Below are 18,046 nucleotides of genomic sequence, written 5' to 3'. Positions count from 1 at the left end.
TGAAATGGTTATTCTTTCAGCCATGTTTGGTATAAATAGTGAATCTATTTTCCCCCAATTTGAATAGAAAACAATATTAGTAAAATAACTTAAAACAAGCTTTTCATACTGAGATTTATTCAAATAGTTTCACTAGACCATTTAGTATAAGCATATCAAATTTTTTTGAAGTAAAGAATTCTTTCAAAAAAGTTTTCAGTTTTAACAACTGCATTTTCAATTAAAACCATATAGGCGGGGGGCAGCTGGGTAGCTCAGTGGAGTGAGAGTCAGGCCTAGAGACAGGAGGTCCTAGGTTCAAACCCGGCCTCAGCCACTTCCCAGCTGTGTGACCCTGGGCAAGTCACTTGACCCCCATTGCCCACCCTTACCACTCTTCCACCTATGAGACAATACACCGAAGTACAAGGGTTTAAAAAAAAACATATAGGCAAATTTTAATTAATAAGTCAAGCTTCATTTGCAAGGAAGGTAGATCTCAAAGTATAATCTTTGGGTGTAACTTTCCTATAAATAAACTTGAAACAGTTACAAGACACTTAAAATCTATTTTGGTTATTTTAGTGGTAAAGGTTTAAAATTGTTGCTAAAGATATGACACTTTAAGGAATCTAGCATATAATTTATCAAAGAATTACCGGAGCATGAAAAATCACTACTTGAAGTAAAAGTTAAGATATTATACTGGAAATTAATAGATCGTTTAAAACTTTTGATAAATTCCAGCCCAGCTATTCTTAATCTAAATGTAATTAGTTACAAAGCATTAATGAAAAAATATCTCTGTAAAAAAGCATAAAACTTCTGAGGAGAAAATCTGTACCTCTAATAAAAGAAAAGGCACTTAAATTTAAGTTACTTAAATAGAAATGCAACTTGGCCAGCCAAGTTACAATACATTTCTGGACACCACATCACATCTTATTTGAGACTGCTCTATTAATCAGAAGGAGGTGTTTTGATTCAATTATAAGTAGCTAACTTGAATCCTCTAAAAGAACTCTTTAAACAACTGCTTTTAGCAAAAAAAATATTATGGATTCATATATAATTGAATTCCTGTTTTATATTGGGCACCAAAGATGATTAAGCAGTCACTATGACATAAGTAGTAGTAATCAACTATGTCATCATTTATACTGCTATCATTGGCATAACTTTCAATATTCTAAATTTCCTCAAAATTCACAATACATTTGGAATATAACATGAACTGATGATACTGTAACAGTAACAGACATCTTTCTCATTTCATTTTTCCCTATGAGAAGAAAAGATACATTTAATTTCAGCTATGCTAACACAATAAAATCCATAGTAAGAAGGGAAAACTGTGGAGGTTAATACAAACACAGTCACAAGCTCCAGACACCAGGACTAAGTGCTCTAGCAAACAAGTCCCTGCCTCATGCGGATGATCTGGAGTAAGGCAGCTTGAACATCTTCATCCATGTGACCCTTCAAAGTAGAGGAAAAATTATTTAAATGACCTTCAATTGCACAAAATACAAAAACTAAAAAGGGCTTTAGAAGAGTACAGTATGTTGTGTGACTGATCAAAATAAAAATCCTTGGCATAAAAGTAAAACAGTACAGTTCTAGTACTACCATATTTGCAATAATGTAGCAATAACAGTAAGAAACTATTACTAATTACTGAAAACAGTGGAAGAGTCTACATGAGCATGCCCATAACATTACCCTTTCAAAATGTGGAGTTTTTCCCCACCTCTAATGGAAGGAAAATGATCACATTATTCCTCTTTTTGAGTAAGGTATCAGAGGCAGCATGAAATCATAAAGTAGAAAAGAAAATAAGAGAAATTTTTAATTTAAAAAGAGTTGTGTGATTAAATGCAAAAAGCCAATATGGCCTTCATCTTGTTTTCGGCTTCAAAACTTAAATAGATTATAGCATAACACTTCCTATTAATATAAAAGGTTTCTCTTCCAAAATCTGTTTCTGTAACAGCAGGATGTTTAAATTTCAAACATTAGCCATAGTTGACTAAACTGAATTTCTTAGTTAACTTTATGTGCCAGAAGGCAAGATTTTGTTTTGTGTTGCATTAGAAGTCAGCAGAAGAAAAAAGATAAAACCTAGAAATATAATATCTAAGTTATTCATTATTACTGTTTCAAAAGAAAAAACTATAAAATCTGGTCTGTTAAGTTGTAGTATCCATTAGAGAAGACACTGCTCTGTCTGTCTACTCCAGCCAATACCCCACCCAAATGACTCACTCTCCCTTCTAAAATACATGTCTTTCCATTCAATTCAAACCTCTTCCTCCACATTCCCATTATAAAACCCTAGTTCATTTATTTATCAAGCTCCTATATCAAATATTGCAGCATATTCAACTGCCATAATTTCTTTTATTTCAAAACAACATTAACAAAAGTATCTACCTCTTATAACATTCATTCTTCATGCTCTAGTCCAGGGGTCAGCAACGTATGGCTTTTGAGCCATATCTGGCTCTTTTGAGGGCCAGATATTGCTCTTTCTGCAGGAGCCACAAAGTCAATTTTTTTTCAGGCGCTGTTACAGGAGCGCACTGTGAGCACTGTACGGCTCTCACAAAATTACATTTTAAAAAATGTGGTATTTATGGCTCTCACAGCCGAAAAGGTTGCCAACCCCTGCTCTAGGCCTTTGATTTTAAGGGTTTCTTATCATCTACTCTGTTTATTCCAGTTTATACTACTCACCTAGTATCTTTTCTTTAGTATCTCCACCATCACCTTTCTTCCAATGTTTTCTTCCACCTCTGCTATCCATGTCTCCCTAGTATATGATACTGTCCATTTATGAAAACAATTCCTATTTCTTTTTGTAGAGTTGGAAAATCTTGAACCCCTGAAACTACATTACCCAAACTTCCTTTCTGTATCACCCACAATTCCTTTTGCCTCTCCTATATGTGCGCCTTTACTCGGTCTGTACATAATTTGGGTTCGCTCTGCCAGGCTCTCTCTCTTCCATGTGAATTGAGTGTTGACTGGTCTTTGTTGCCCTAGCTCTCTCTTCCACGTGAAGTGAGTGGGGAATGTTCTCTGTATTCTCTAGCTCTCTAGTTAAATATTAATAAATCTCTATAAATATTATACTTTGGAGATATTGAATATTAATTTTAAAATCCACATTTTCATCTAACATGCAACTGTTTTGTCTTTTTAACAAGTCTTCCTTAAAAACTATTAGGAGGAGAGGTGGAGGATATTACAGATAAAGTATTAAAGATTTTCTGTAGTGAGTCACGTATTATAGTATTCACATACAACTATTTTTCTTAGTATGTTATAGCAAAATGTTTTTCTCATTTAGAATATTAAATTTCACACAAATCAAGAATTCTTCTGCCTTGGATTTCACTGAGCTTAGAACTAAAGAAAATTTTCCAAAGTCAAATTATTCTCTCATTTCAAATCCACTATATTTCTGTGCATATCTACTTTTTAAATGATCAGAGAACTCAGCTGAAATATAAAGAACATTTCTGAACTCCTGAGAAAAACACTAAGGTCTTTTGACTTCAGTTTTCTCAGCATAAGGAGATGTGTTGATGGCAATGCATTATCTCCAGATAGCAACACCATTAATGTGTGTCACCACTGTATGTTGCCAAACTGTCTATAAACTGAGCGACGACCAGATGGAGACAACACTAAATTTAATATGCTGTGTTGCCATATAGCTTTAAAATTTCCTCCTGAACATACGCAAGCATGGCTAAAAGAAACACAATTATTTTAAAATAAGCATATGGGGTGAAGCTACTCTAAACATTAATTACTTTTACATAAGTTTATTTAACAAAGGTGGGGAGGCTATTTACCTGTGCAGCACTAAGAAGATGTGTCCGATATATTGCAATCACTTCTTGGTGCTGTCTGTCAGCATCCTTTATGAAGAAATGAGAAAAAGGGTAGAAAATTATTTATTTCACTCAAGTTTCCAACAGATCCTAGAAACTTACTCTAATATTGCCCTCTGGCTCTATGAAAGTATTCTGTTCTTTGTTTCTTATTGCACAGTAGTATCATATACCTTAGCTTGATCACTCATTCTCCAATTGATGAACACTCCCTCACTTTCCAATTCTTTGCTACCACAAAAAAGAGCTACAATAAATATTTTTGTACATATAGGCCCTTTTACATTTTCTTTGATCTTTTTTGGATATAGACCTAATAGTGGTATTTTAGGGTCAAAGGGTATGCACAATTTTCTAGAACTTTGGATATAGTTGCATTATTGTCCCAATTTTTTCACATCCCCTCCAGTATTTGCCATTTTTCTTTTCTGTCATGTTAAACAATATAAATTGTTTTAAATTACATTTCTCTAATCTGTAGAGATTTAGAGTCACTACTGATAGTTTTGATTTTTTCCTATTCACATCATTTGTCTATCAATTGGAGAATGGCTCTTTTACATATTTGACTCAATTCATTACATATTTGAGAAATGAAGCCTTTATTGAAGAAACTTGCAATAAATTTCCTCCCAGGTTTCCTGTTTTCCATCTAATTTTAACTGAATTAGTTTTGTTTGTGCAAAAGGCTTTAAAGTTTAAGTAATCAAAAATATCTATTTTACTTGCTATAATTCTCTATACCTCTTCTTTGATCATAAATTTTTCTCTTATCCACGGATCTGACAGGTACATTATTCCATGTTCCCTTAATTTATATGTGATATCACCCTCTGTGTCTAAATCATTTCTCTATTTGACCATATCTTGGTAGAAAGTGTGAAATATTGTTCTATATCTATTTCTGACAAACTGCTTTCTAGTTTCCCAGGATTTTTTATCAAATGTTGACTTCTTACCCCAAAAGCTTGAGTCTTCCAGTTTATCAAACACTAGATTACTATGATCATTTACTATTGTATAGTTAATCTATTCCACTGATTCAACACTCTTTCTTAGTCGGCATAAGACTGTTTTGAAGATTATCACTTTCAATAAAGTTTGAAATCTGGTACTGCTAAATCACCTTTCTTCACATTTTTTTCTCACAAATTCCCTTGATATTCTTGAACTTTTGTTCTTCCAGATGAATATTGTTACTATTTTCTCTAGCAATATAAAATAATTCTTTGATAGCTGATTAACATGGCAATGAAAAAAATTTAGGTAAATTGTCATTTTCATTATATTAGCTTAGCCTACCCATGAGCAATTAATATTTCTCCAATTGTTTATATAGCTTTATTTATGTGAAATATATTATAAATGTGTTCATATAATCCCTAAGTTTGTCTTGACAAGAGGCAGCTAGGTGGTGCTGTGGATAGATTGCTAGGTCCAGAGTCAGACTCATTTTCCTGAGTTCAAATCTGGCCTTAGACATTTATTAGCTCTGTGACCCTGAGCAAGTCACTTCACCCTGTTTCTTCATCTGTAAAGTGAGCTGGAGAAGGAAATGGCAGATTACTCCAGTATTTCTGTTAAGAAAACCCCATATGGAGTCACAAATAGTCAGATGTGACTGAAGAAAATGACCAACTTGTCTTGGCAGGTAGACTCTCAAGTATTTTAAACCATCTATAGTTATTTTGAATGGGGTATCTCTATTTGTCTTTTGATACTAGGTTTTGTTGGTAGTATATCAAAATGCTGATAATTTATGTGGATTTATTTTATATCTTGCAATTTTGCTAAAGCTGTTCATTGTTTCACTAGTTTTTTAGGCGATTCTCTAAGCATACTATAAAGTCATCTGCAAAGAATTATAATTGTATATCCTCACTATTTTTGTTCTTTCATTTTTTCCTTATTATTCTAACTAGCATTTCTATAACAATATTAAATAATAGTGATAATAGATATCCTTACTTCATTCTTGATTTTTACTGGGAAGGCTTCAAGTTCATTCCCATTGCAGACAATGCTATCTCTTGATTTTAGATGGTTACTATTTGTCACTTTAAGAAACGATCCATGCTTTGATTTCATTTCACTGGTGGTGTATTCAACCCATTCCTTTTTGGATACTTTGGTTTTATTCTTTTTTTTTTTTTAATCAAATTAACTAATGGCTTGTTTATTTTATTGCTGGCTTGTTTGTTTTTATAAAGCAAGCTCCTAGTTTTATTTTTAGTTCAGTGACTTTTTTATGTTCAATTTTATTAATTTATCCTTTGATTTTCATTCTTTCCACTTTGGTATTCAATTGGGGATTTTAAATTTGTTCTTTTTTCTAGTTTTAGTTGCCTGCACAATTCACTAATCTGCTATTTCTCTCTTTTACCAATGTGAGAGATTAGAGATTTAATTCCCCTAAGGACTGTTTTGGCTGCATTCCACAAATTTTGCTACGTTGTCTCTTTGTGATCATTCTCTTTAATGAAATTACTAATTTTTTCTATGGTTTGTTCTTTGATCTACTCATTCTTTAGGATTAGATTATTTAGTTTCCCATTAATTAAAAATTAAAAGATTAAAAATCTATGCTTTCCTGACCTTTTAGTGAATGTAATTTCTATTGCATTATAGTCTGAAAGGAAAGCACCTAATATGTTTTTATACATTTAGTTGTCATGTTTTTATGCCTTAATACAGTGTCATTTTTTTGTGAAGATACCACATGTAGCTGAGAAAAGATATATTCCTTTCTATTTCTGTTCATTTTTCTGCAGAGGTCTATCATATCTAACTTCTCTAAGATTCTATTCATCTCCTTTACTTCTTTCTTATTTATTTTTTATCTTATGGCTAAATTTATCTAGTTCTGAGAGGGGAATAGTTTAGTTTTACTATCTCCACTTGTAATTCATTTAGCTTTTCTTTTAAGAATTTGGACACACCCTTTGATCTGGTAATACCACTACTGGGTCTATATCCCAAAGAGATAATAAAAAAAGGGGAAAGGACCTACTTGTATGAAAATACTTTTAGAAGCTCTTTTTGTAGTGGCAAAGAAATGGAAACTAAGGGGATGTCCATCAATTGCGGAATGGCTGAACAAACTGTGTTAAATGTTGGTGAAGGCATACTATTATGCTGTAAGAAATAATAAGCAAGATTTCAGGAAAAGCTGGAAATATCTGCAGGAACTGATGCTGACAGAACTAAGAGAATACTATACACAACCACAGCAATATTGTAGAATGATTATCTGTGAAAACATTGGCTACTCTCAGCAATGCAATGATCTGGGACAATCCTGAAAGATCTATGATAGGGAATGCTATCCACCCTAGATAAAGAACCACTGGATTTGTATTTGACTTAAATACATCAGTGTATTTATGGTTTTAATTTGGGGGTTTTGGTTATGTATTAATTTGCTCTTACAACAAGGACCAATATGGAAGTGTTTTGCATGACAATAAAAATAAAATAAAAAAAGAATTTGGATGCATTCCCATTTGCTACATAGATGTTTAATATTAATATCACTTTATTGTCTATGGTTCCTTTTAGTAAGAGGTAGTTTCCCTGATTATGTCTTTCAATTAGATCTATTTTTGCTTATACTTTGTCTGAGATCATGATTGCAATCCCTGCCTCTTTTACTTGACCTGGAGCACAATATTTGCACAAGGACCTTATTTTTTACTTTTGTGTATCCTTTTCTGTTTCAAATGTGTTTCTTGTAAACAACATATTATTGAATTCTGATTTTTAAAGCACTTTGCTACCTGCTTTAGTTTCATGGGCAAATTCATTCCATTCACATTCACAGTTATGATTACTAATTGTAAATTTCCATTCATCTCTTAACCTCCTACAACTGTTCACCTCCCTTTTGTGTATTATCTTCTCCTGTTAGAAAATAAGCTCCTTGTGGGCAGGGACTGTTTTTTTGCTTTTGTTTGTATCCCCAGCTTTTAACACAGTTCCAGGCATGTAGTAAGCACTTAATAAATTTGTCATTTTAAGAAAGTTTTCATGCTTTAATTTCACACTTCATTGGGGGTATGACATTCATCCATTCCTTTTTGGATACTAATAATTTGGTTTTCTTCTTTCTCTTTTTCGAGATGTTTGTTGGTTTCCTTTGCTATATCAGAAGTCTCTTCTATTTCCTATAAAAAGGAAAGGTGGTATAATACCTGTTCCATAGAACCAAACTATTCATTGCAATTAATGCAAATTCAACTACCTTTTAGTGTGGTTTTCATTTCAATTATTGTAGTCATATATTATGCTATTGGTTCTGCTTTTTTCTAATCCACAGTGACATTTCTTTCCTCAAAACTCAAAGCATTTGTCTCTACTATTCATTTGGCATTTAGTCATTTATTGCCATGTAACATTTCTCAAGAAATTATTTACTTTCCATAGGACTTTATCTTGCCTACCCCCACCTATATTAAGAACTATCTGAGGATCATGTAGTGTAATTCTTTGAGTCCTTTATAGAACTAAATTAGTGCAATATATATAGTGGTATAAATACAACATTTCCAGATGTATATAAGGGTATAGGAACTGCCTTGTTAATAGAGAGCAGACTATTCTAAGAGTTCCCTTAAAAGGAGACCAAATTTTTAAAAAGTAAACTTTAAAATCTAATTAAACTTTGATTTTGTCATGGTAAGTAATTTTCACTAGAGATATAAAATTAGAGTATCTGAAAAAGACCTTAGACCTTCTGACTTCTGCGTATTCTAAAAAACTAAAAAAGACTAGAAATATCAATATTCACTGCAACTAAATTTGTCTTATTAGGTACTTACAACCAGCTGCTGTTGTAGAGATTTCACCTGGTGCTGAAGTGTTTCCACTTGTTGGTTTGTAAGTTGTGAGAGGCTATTCAGGGCCTGTTTTAGTCGTTCCACATCATTAAGCAGTTCTGTTATCTTAGAAAAGTTAAGAGGAAGAAAACAGTTTCTAATATCCACTCATTAAACATTCATTTGAAAACATTACAAGTCTCACCTCTATGAAGCTTTCCTTGAAAACTACACTCAGAATAACAAGAATTCTAGTACTTAAGATACATTTAGATGAGATATGGATGAAGTGGAGGGTGGGGGTAAGAATTAAATGTATGACTATTCTATTTGTATTTGAGGTAAATTGGAGGCAGAAGTCATAAGAGTTAAAGAGACTCAGGATCTGGGAGGCAAAGGTATATGAAGGGAGCAGAGATTAAAGTAGAGAATATGACTGTCTTCCAGGTACTGTTGGGGAGAATTGAAAGAAACATGAAGGTCTGTAGATAATAGCAGAAAGGATCTGAACAGGCTTTAATAAATTTTAAGGAATTGATTTCTAAGTAATGGTGGCAGAATGGCCTGAAAGTTGCAGTGGAGTACAAGGAATATATAAATTCCTTAGGACTAGCATGGCATACTGAATAGAGTAGTATATTTGAGGCCAGGAGGACCTGAGTTTAAAATCCCACCTCTGATATTTACTGGCTGTCTACTCCCAGTTTTTATCATACAGTTCCTGGTACACAGTGGGTGCTTAATGTTTACTGACTGGCTCAGATATCTTGAAGAGAAAATCAAGACTCAGTGAGCACCAGAAAAATGTAAGGAATTCAAGAAGAGATCTTATAAGATCAAAGATTTTAAACTTAAGAGTCATTGAGTCCAAGATACTTATTTTACAATAGAGAAAGCATTTTGCCCAAAGTCACAGAGGTGGTAAATGGCTGTGCCAGGACTCAAACTCACGCACTTTGACCCTAAATCCAGTGATCTTTTCTGTATGCCACAACAGAAGATGATTCTAAAGGCATATTGGAAAGTAAGGCAAAGAAGGTTCCTAAGGAAAGAAGATATATGAGTAGTACTCCTAGAAAGACTTGGTGTCTTTCATTTGGCACTCATTTATTATCTTAGCTGTAGTATTTTGTGCGTGTGTGTGTGTATACATGCATATACGTGTATAATTTCTAGGCTTAGTACCTGGTTGCTGTAAAAATTGTATTTAGTGCGATTTTTAATTGCCCAGAACATTTTTAACAATAATTAATATTTTATGTGCATTGAGGAGTCACAATAAATCTGAAATTATTAAGATATAACAGTTTTACTTTCTAATTAATATCATACAGATTTACTTACTGCCTACCTTATTGTCTTTTGCTTCTATTTGTTTGCCAGACTCTTGCATTCTTCTTTGTAAATCAGTAATTGTTGTTAAAGATTTGTCACATCTCTCTTTTTGATCCTTAATTTCTTGTTCAATGCTTAAGCTCCTTGATTGTATCAATTCTTTTTCATCTTTTGCAGACAGTTCTGCCTTTTTAGCACGCGCAGCTTCTTCACATACTTCCTCATACTTTTTATTCAAAGCAGTGAAATTTTCTGTTATGTTGGTAATTTGTGCCTCTAAGGCACTTTTCACTGTGTTATATTCAGATAAATCAATAACCCCTCTAGACTCTAATTTCTTAAAAGCTTGTTTCAAATTATGAATCTCATCTTGGAGTCTAGAGATCTTTTCTGTTTTGGCTTGACTTTCTTCTTCCTTTTCACTCAATTTGGCTTTCATGAACCCAGCTTCTTTCTCCAATGTTTCCTTTATCTGCTCATGTTCTACCAGGGGCACAGAAGAATGCTTTTGATTCTCTAACATTTGCTGCCATTCAGTTGCTGCCCGTTGAGCTTCCTCATGATGCCTCTGCTTGTCCCTGAGTTCTTCTCTCAGAGCCTCAATTGTGCCATTAAGAGAGTTTTTCAGTGCTTCAACCTGCCCCAGGGGAACATATTTCTGCAAAAGTGCTTGTGTTGCAAGTACTTCAGAGTTCTGTTTGGCATTTTCTTCCAGGAGTTTCACTTTTTCATTTATTATCTCTGTGTATTTTTCTGACAAATTCTTTAGCTGTTTGTTAAGTTCTTCTGTTTTTTGTTTCAATATTTTCTCCAATTCACGGGAATTCTCAATAAGAATATCCTTATTCTTCAAATCTTTCTGAATCATGAGAACCTCATTCTTTAACTTTTCATTCTCCTGCTGACATTTACGAGCCTCCTCTTCCCCTAATCTGCATCTTTGTGTCTGTGTTAACAACTGATCCTTGAGTTCTTTCACAGTGGCTTTAAAGGTTTTCTCTCGTTCTTCAAAACTAACAAGTGGAGCATACTTTAGCTTAATGCATTCTTGTATTGTATCAAGTTCCTTTTTCTGGGCTTCAATCTCAGCAAGCAAAGTTAAAATCTCTTTTTCACCCTTATTATACTTAGCAAGTACTTCAGCATTATTTTCCTGTGTTTCTTTCAGGCTTTTGTTGATAGCATTCATTTTATCTTCATGTTCTTTTATGCTGATATACTCAGCTTCCATTTGGTTCTTAGAATCCTCTAGCTTTTTTTTTAATACTCCATTCTCATCTCTTACTTGTACAAATTCTTTTTTTATATCTTCAAGTTTTCTTTTTACATCTGTCAATTCTCTGTTAGTTTTATCCAATGTGTTATTTAGCACTGCTTTAATTTCTTCATGAGTTGTAACAGGCATGTACTGTTCATTTATTGTCCTTTTCAGTTTTTCATTCTCGGATATTATTACATGCAACTTTTCTTCCCTACCACCATTTATTTTATTAAGTTCTGAAAGTTCTTTTTTAAGTTCACTGATATTAGATTTTAGAGATATTATCTCTTTTTCATGGTTTTCTAGAGGGATATATGTAGCTTCAAGATGACAAACATTCTTGCTTAAATTGGTTTTTTCTATCATCAGTTTCTCATTTTCCATGTCTTTTTCCTTATACTTTTGTGTTAAATCCATTAGTTTTTTGTTCAAATCATCAATAGTCAAACTATATGACTTTTTCATTTCTTCATTCAACTTTAAAGGAATATAATGAGTTTTCATATCAATTGCTAAGTTCTGCAACTGTTGGTTTAGTAGCTTGTTATCTGCACAAACCTTCTCGAGTTCTTTCTGTAATGCCTGATTCTTCAAAGTTAATTCAGTGATTTTCTTTCCCAGTTCACCTGACTTGTGTTCAAATTTGTCCTTAAGTTCTTCATGTTCTTCTGGCCTTATGTAATGAGAAAGCTTAGCTTTATAGTTCTCAAGTTCTCTCTTTAACTGTCTGAGTTCAGTCTGTGATTTTTCATATTCTTTTTCCATCTCCACAAACAGTTTTGCTTTCTCATTCACTTCATTTGATAACAAGTTCTTCATGTTGTCAAATTTTTCAGCAGGGATAGAGAGGGCCAACTTTGTTGCTAATTCTTTTAGCTGGCCTTCCATCTCCAAAGCTTTTTTCCCTCTCTTCTCTCGCTCTATTTCAGACATGCTAAATTCTTTCTGTAATCGTTTATTTTCTTCTACTAGCCTCCCTTCATCCCTTTTAAACTCCTCTACTAACATTTCATTTTGTTTGATTTGGTTCTTTAACCTTCCTACTTCAGCAGAAGCTCCTTCATACTTTGCTTTCATGTCTTTCAACTGATCCCTTAATTCTGTTAATCTGTTATTTCCTGAAGCCGCTTCATTTGTCAAGTGCTCCTTCAGAGCAAGAAAATGAGTTTGCATTTGCTTTACTTTACCTTCTGACTCATACATTCTCTTTTGCACATCTTTCAAAGCATCTTCTAATTGCTTTATCTGTTCATCAGAATCCTCCTTGACTCTTTCACATTCTAATGCCAAAGCTTTGTATTCTGCCACTTTGTGGGCCAGTTCATTTTGGAGTTTAATTTTCTCCTGTTTAGCTGAATCACAAAAGGTTCTCATAGTGTCCAGCTCTTTCTTTAAAATCTCATTTTCAGAAATAGCAGTTTGATTGGGTAAGGACAGTTCCAATGGTCTTAGCATTGATCTTGTTTGTATGTGGGCTGGTACTGGAATACCTGAAGAAGTATACTAGTAGGAAGGAGAAAAAAAGTTATTGATTATATAAAGCCTTAAGAAAAAGTGTTAGTATACTTGTTTGCCAGGTTCATGGAACCTAGAACCTATAAGTACATGGAAATACTTAGCCAAAAAATTTTTAATTAAGATTTTTTTGTTAAGATAGCAAGAATAATTCTACAACAAAGTAATAATGCTACTAATGCTGATCATTCGTCTAATACAGGAATTCTTAACCTTTTTTGTGTCACAGATTTCCTTTGGCAGTCTAGTGAAGTTAAAGGACCCCTTCTCAAATTAATATTTTTAAATGCATTAAAAATACGATTACAAAGGAAACCAATTATATTGAAATATGGTTGGGGCATCTAGGTAGTATAGTGGACAGAGTGTCAGGCCTCGAGTCAGGAGGACCTAAGTCTAAATCTGACCTCAGGCACTTCATGGCTGGGTAACCTTGGGTAAGTCACTTTGCCTAAAAAACCCCAATTGCCTTTAAAAAAAAAAAGAATACAGTTGTCAAAATATTTTCCAAAACAAGCTTACATTTCAAATTAAGAACCCATGGTTTAATACCTCAGAGGGACACAAAATAGTCATCTTCCCCCTTTTTTCCTTTCTGCTCCCTAACCATTGAACTTATTTCAATTCCATACTATGAATATACAACTCATTTTTTGTATTACATTCTGTTCACTTTAAAATACAGCAGAACAGGCTTCAAGATACTGACAGAAACCATCTAGATTCCTTTAGTGAAAGAGAAAAACCTTGCTATTTATTATACAAATAAATTTTCAAACATAATGTGTTAATTAACTCACAAATTCTAATAGGCAAGGTGACTGGGATTCTTCCTCAACTCAATTTTCTTTTTCTGAAAATGCCAATTATGCATAATAGCAATTATAGTCTTTTAGAAAGTAAGGTGCAGACAGATGAAGTAGAAAGTCTATACTCTTAAGTCTACTAAGAAGGAAGAAAATAGAGGATAATCTTTAAAAAGAAAAGATAAAATATACTTATTAGAAATATTAATTTAAAGAAAGCTATAATTAATAAGTGTCCATTAACTGGAAAATAACCAGATATATATTAAATGAAATATTATAGCTCAATAAGAAATGGTGAGAGACATTTAGAAAAACTTGAAGTTTATAGATATGTATATACATACATATACATAATTAAGTAAGCAGTGGCAAGGAAAATAATTTATTTGAAGGCCATATATAGCTTTTTTAAAAACTTTGATAGACTAAACATACAGAGTGAAACATATGGCCAAAGAATAGATTTGTTTTGCTTTAAAAAAAAAAGTGTCATTGAGCATTTTTTAAATTCTCCAAACAGAACAGAGAAGAAAGAAGTTTAAAGGTAGATACCAATAAGGACAATTTTGAAACTAGCATGTTGAATTTATTTAATAATTTCAAAATAAGCTTTATAAACTCTTCATTTCATTTGAATTCCTCTTTTTCTACTTGTGCATGAAAATGTTCATATGTTTATTAAATTCAGAATAGCAAAAAGTAATTTTTACAATTTAACTCTTATTTATGTTTGTCTGGATCTGGGGCTGGGTCTGGGTCAATCTTGTCTACTAGAGCACAGGACCATAGATTTAGACCTAGTGCTATCACTATACTATGCCCCTACGACAATAAAGTGAAAAAAAGAAACAAAAGATCCACATATACAAAAAATGTTAATAATAGTTCTTTTAGTTTTAGCAAAGAACTGGAAACTAAGGAGTGCTCATTATTTGGGGAATGGTTGAACAAATATTATTGTACTCTAAATGACAAGAGGATGGATTATTACATTAAGATAGTTGTATTTTTTTTTAAATTTGGGAGGTGGATGATTATAGTGATTCCAAAGGAAAAAAAAAAAGAAAAAAGCATCAATAAGATTTTTTTTAAACACATAGAAGAAAGAAGAAGAATGTTCAGAGGGAGACAGACAAACTGAACACTTTTGAAACTAAAGTATTTATTTGTTATATAATTAAGGTATATATTCATTATATACTTTTAAAAAAGAAATAAGCTTGAAAGTGAAGATTCATAGTATCATATGCAATTCTCCTTTTTCAAAAGGAGCAAAACTAGGAGGCAAAAAGGGTGTCACAACTTGGTGATTGTAGCAAGAAACTCCTTCCCCCAAAACAGCAACTTATCCATAATTTTTTACTGAGTTATTTTGTCTACTGAAAGTTTAAGAGACTTGTCACCTCCAGTCTAAATGAAAGAAGAGTTAAGACTTAATGTTAGTCTGCCTGACTCTAAGACTAGCCCTCTAAGAGAGTCAATATGCAATGTTCTCATTAAATATTTGATAAATAACATAAATATGATTTAAGTGCTTCCTTTATTTTAGTATGTTCTAATGCAATTTAATGAAACTGGAGCTAAACTGAGAAAAATGAAGTTGAAAATACAGAAGCAAATTTTAGTAGTCATTTTCTCTGTGTGCTTATAAGTAAAATCTTAAGGTTTGATGACCTGGTCAGTAGCTAATGTTACTATCAAGCTCACTGACAGCATCAGCATTCTTTTTTTTTTTTTAACTCTTACCTTCTGTCTTAGAATCAATACTACATATTGATTTTAAGGCAGAAGAGTGCTAAGGGCTAGGCAATGAGGGTTAAGTGACATGCTCAGGGTCACATGGCTAGGAAGTGTCTGAGGCTAGATTTGAACCCAGAACATCCCATCTTAATCCACTGAGCTATCCAGCTGCCCCCTAGCATCAACATTCTTAAGAGTTTTGTGCCTAATATTCTTAAATATGTTTTGCTGACATTTCACATTCCTTTTAAAAATCATAGAATGTTGGACTTCTGGGCATGGAACCAAAATGACAGAGTAATTCTTAGCAGCTCTGTGCCACCATGAGAATCCTCTCAGATCAAGATTAAAATATCACCACAAAATGAATATAGGAGTGAAAGAACCAACAAGAAGACAGAGTGAAACAACTCTCAAGAAAAGAAAAAGCCAAAAGGTAGGCAATAGATATCTGGGGCACTGAGGTGAGAGGAGAGCAGATTCAGCAAGAAGCTGTGGCAAGGAGGGAAAAGCAAGCCAAGAGTGAGCCACACCTCTCCACCCCACATCTGCTGTCAGAGGATTGGGAACCTATGCCTGAGCCAACATCCAGTCCCTGAGACCCTGCCTGAGCAAATAGAGGTACAAGCCAACCTAAAACCCTTGAAATTCCAAACCTGTGGAGAAGTCCAGATCCCCAACCCAGGGAATTCTAATCTGGACTTAGGACAAGGACTTATTCACACTTTGGGGTGGATGATAATACAAAATACTCATCTTTTTGCCTAAAACTCAGGGCAGAGCTCCAAGATAGAACAATCAAAGGTGTGCCTGATTGGATCAAGTACACAGTGAGACCAAAAACTTGAGACTAAGCCTGAGGTTAGAATTTGATCAGTCCCTGATCTGATCAAGATCAGAGTGAAATCAAAAGCTTACACCTAAACTTGAGGCAAGCCTTAATCTATAAGCATCACAAGAGTCAATTGAATCAGCAGGGAGAGGGATTCCTCAGAGCTCTCAGCTCTCAGACCACCACATCATCTTCCTAAGCCTACCTATAATTACATAGGAAAAATGGGCAAACAACAAAAAAGCAACTAACTCTAAAGAATTTTTATAAAGACAAAGAGCAAGGTACAGACACAGAAGGGGACAGCAAAAGCAAAGGAAACACACCCAAAGTCCAAAAGAAAAATATGGAGTGGACATAGATTCTATAAGAACTCAAAAAGGACTTCAAAAACCAATTAAAAGAGGCAGAGGAAAAGTGGGAAAGAGAAATGAAAGTGATGCAAAGAGAAAGGAAAGTGATGCAAGAAGAAATAAAAGTAATGCAAGAAGAAATGGGGCAATTAAAAAAAATAAAAAAATGACAGAGGAAAATCGGGCCTGAAAAATCAATATTGACCATCTATAAACTAATGATTTCATGAAACATCAAGAAACAATAAAGGAGAATCAAAGGAATGAAAAAATAGAGGAAAACATGAAATATCTTATTGAAAAAAAAACAACTGATCTAGAAAATAGATCTAGGAGAGACAATTTGAGAATTATTGGAGCACTTGAAAGTCATGATCAAGAAAAAACCTTGGATATAATATTACAAGAAATTACCAAAAATAACTGCCCAGAGATCCTTGAACAAGAAAACAAAACTGAAATTGAAAGATTTCACAAATCCTCTCCAGAAAGAAATCCTCAAATGACAACTTCCAGGAATATAATAACTAAATTCAAGAGCCACCAAATCAAGATAAAAATACTTCAATCAGCCAGAAAGAAACAAATTAAATACCATGTGTTAGGATAATATTCACAGGCAAAAGTTATTTACACATGGAGGTACAATCATGATTAGGACCTAGCAGCTTCTAATTAAAGTATCAAAAGGCATAGAATATGATATTCAGGAAGACAAAAGATTTGAGTTTTCAACCGAGTCACCTATCCAGCAAAACTGTGTATATTCTTTCAGCAGAAAAAAATGGACATTCAATAAGGTAGAAGATTTCCAAGTATTCCTGAGGAATAAGCCAGACCTAAATAAAAATTGTGAAGTCCAAATATAAGACACAAGAGAAACCCGAAAAGGTAAATAAGAAAGAGTTTAAGGGACTTTGTTTATATGTATACATAGAAAGAGGATTTCTATAATTCTCAAAAATGATTCTTAGTAGTAGAGAAGATAGAATGAATTTACTCAGAAAGAGGGTGGAGAAATAAGCTGATCATGATGATATGGTATATATGTAAATGTGATGATATAGAATGATATGTATGTATCATATGATATATATGCATATGAATGATATGTAAAAAAAATTGATGAAGGGCTGAAAGAGAGGCCTGCACAGGGGGAAGGGAAGGGACAGATAGAAGGGGGTAAATTATATAACATAAAGAGGTGTGAAAAATCATTCTAGGGAGGGGAGGATAAGTGTGGCAACAGGTAATGCTTAAACCTTACTTGCATTGTAAAGGGCTCAGAGAGGATAAAACAAGTATATTCAGTGAGATATAGAATTCTATCTTACCCTACTCAGTGTGGTATAGAATTCTATGTTACCCACTGAGAAGTAGAAGGAGAATAAGACAAGGGAAGAGGGAGGTAATTGGATGGAAGAGGAAATAGGGGGTTGGGGGTAACAAAAAGCAAAATATTGGTAAGGAAGAACAGAGTGAAAGGGAATAGAGCAGGACTTAAAG

General features: G+C 33.4%; 1 protein-coding gene across 2 annotated transcripts in view; it reads right to left on the bottom strand.

Moving 5' to 3' along the window:
- Window positions 1-1,304: 1,304 nt before the first annotated feature.
- UACA (uveal autoantigen with coiled-coil domains and ankyrin repeats) overlaps window positions 1,305-18,046 on the bottom strand; it is a 102,755-nt gene continuing 86,013 nt past the window's right edge. For both annotated transcript variants that reach the window (XM_044665312.1, XM_044665313.1), the window contains exons 16-19: window positions 10,047-12,794; window positions 8,699-8,821; window positions 3,843-3,908; window positions 1,305-1,458 (exon numbers count right to left, since the gene is read on the bottom strand). In XM_044665312.1, coding sequence (XP_044521247.1) covers window positions 1,387-1,458; window positions 3,843-3,908; window positions 8,699-8,821; window positions 10,047-12,794 — 3,009 coding nt within the window. In that variant the 3' untranslated portion in view covers window positions 1,305-1,386. The remainder of the gene's footprint in view (window positions 1,459-3,842; window positions 3,909-8,698; window positions 8,822-10,046; window positions 12,795-18,046) is intronic.

The sequence above is a fragment of the Gracilinanus agilis genome, chromosome 2 (genome assembly GCF_016433145.1).
Source record: "Gracilinanus agilis isolate LMUSP501 chromosome 2, AgileGrace, whole genome shotgun sequence".
Lineage (NCBI taxonomy): Eukaryota > Metazoa > Chordata > Mammalia > Didelphimorphia > Didelphidae > Gracilinanus > Gracilinanus agilis.
The sequence above is the reverse complement of the archived record's forward strand: the minus strand, read 5'-3'. Positions and strand labels throughout refer to the sequence as shown.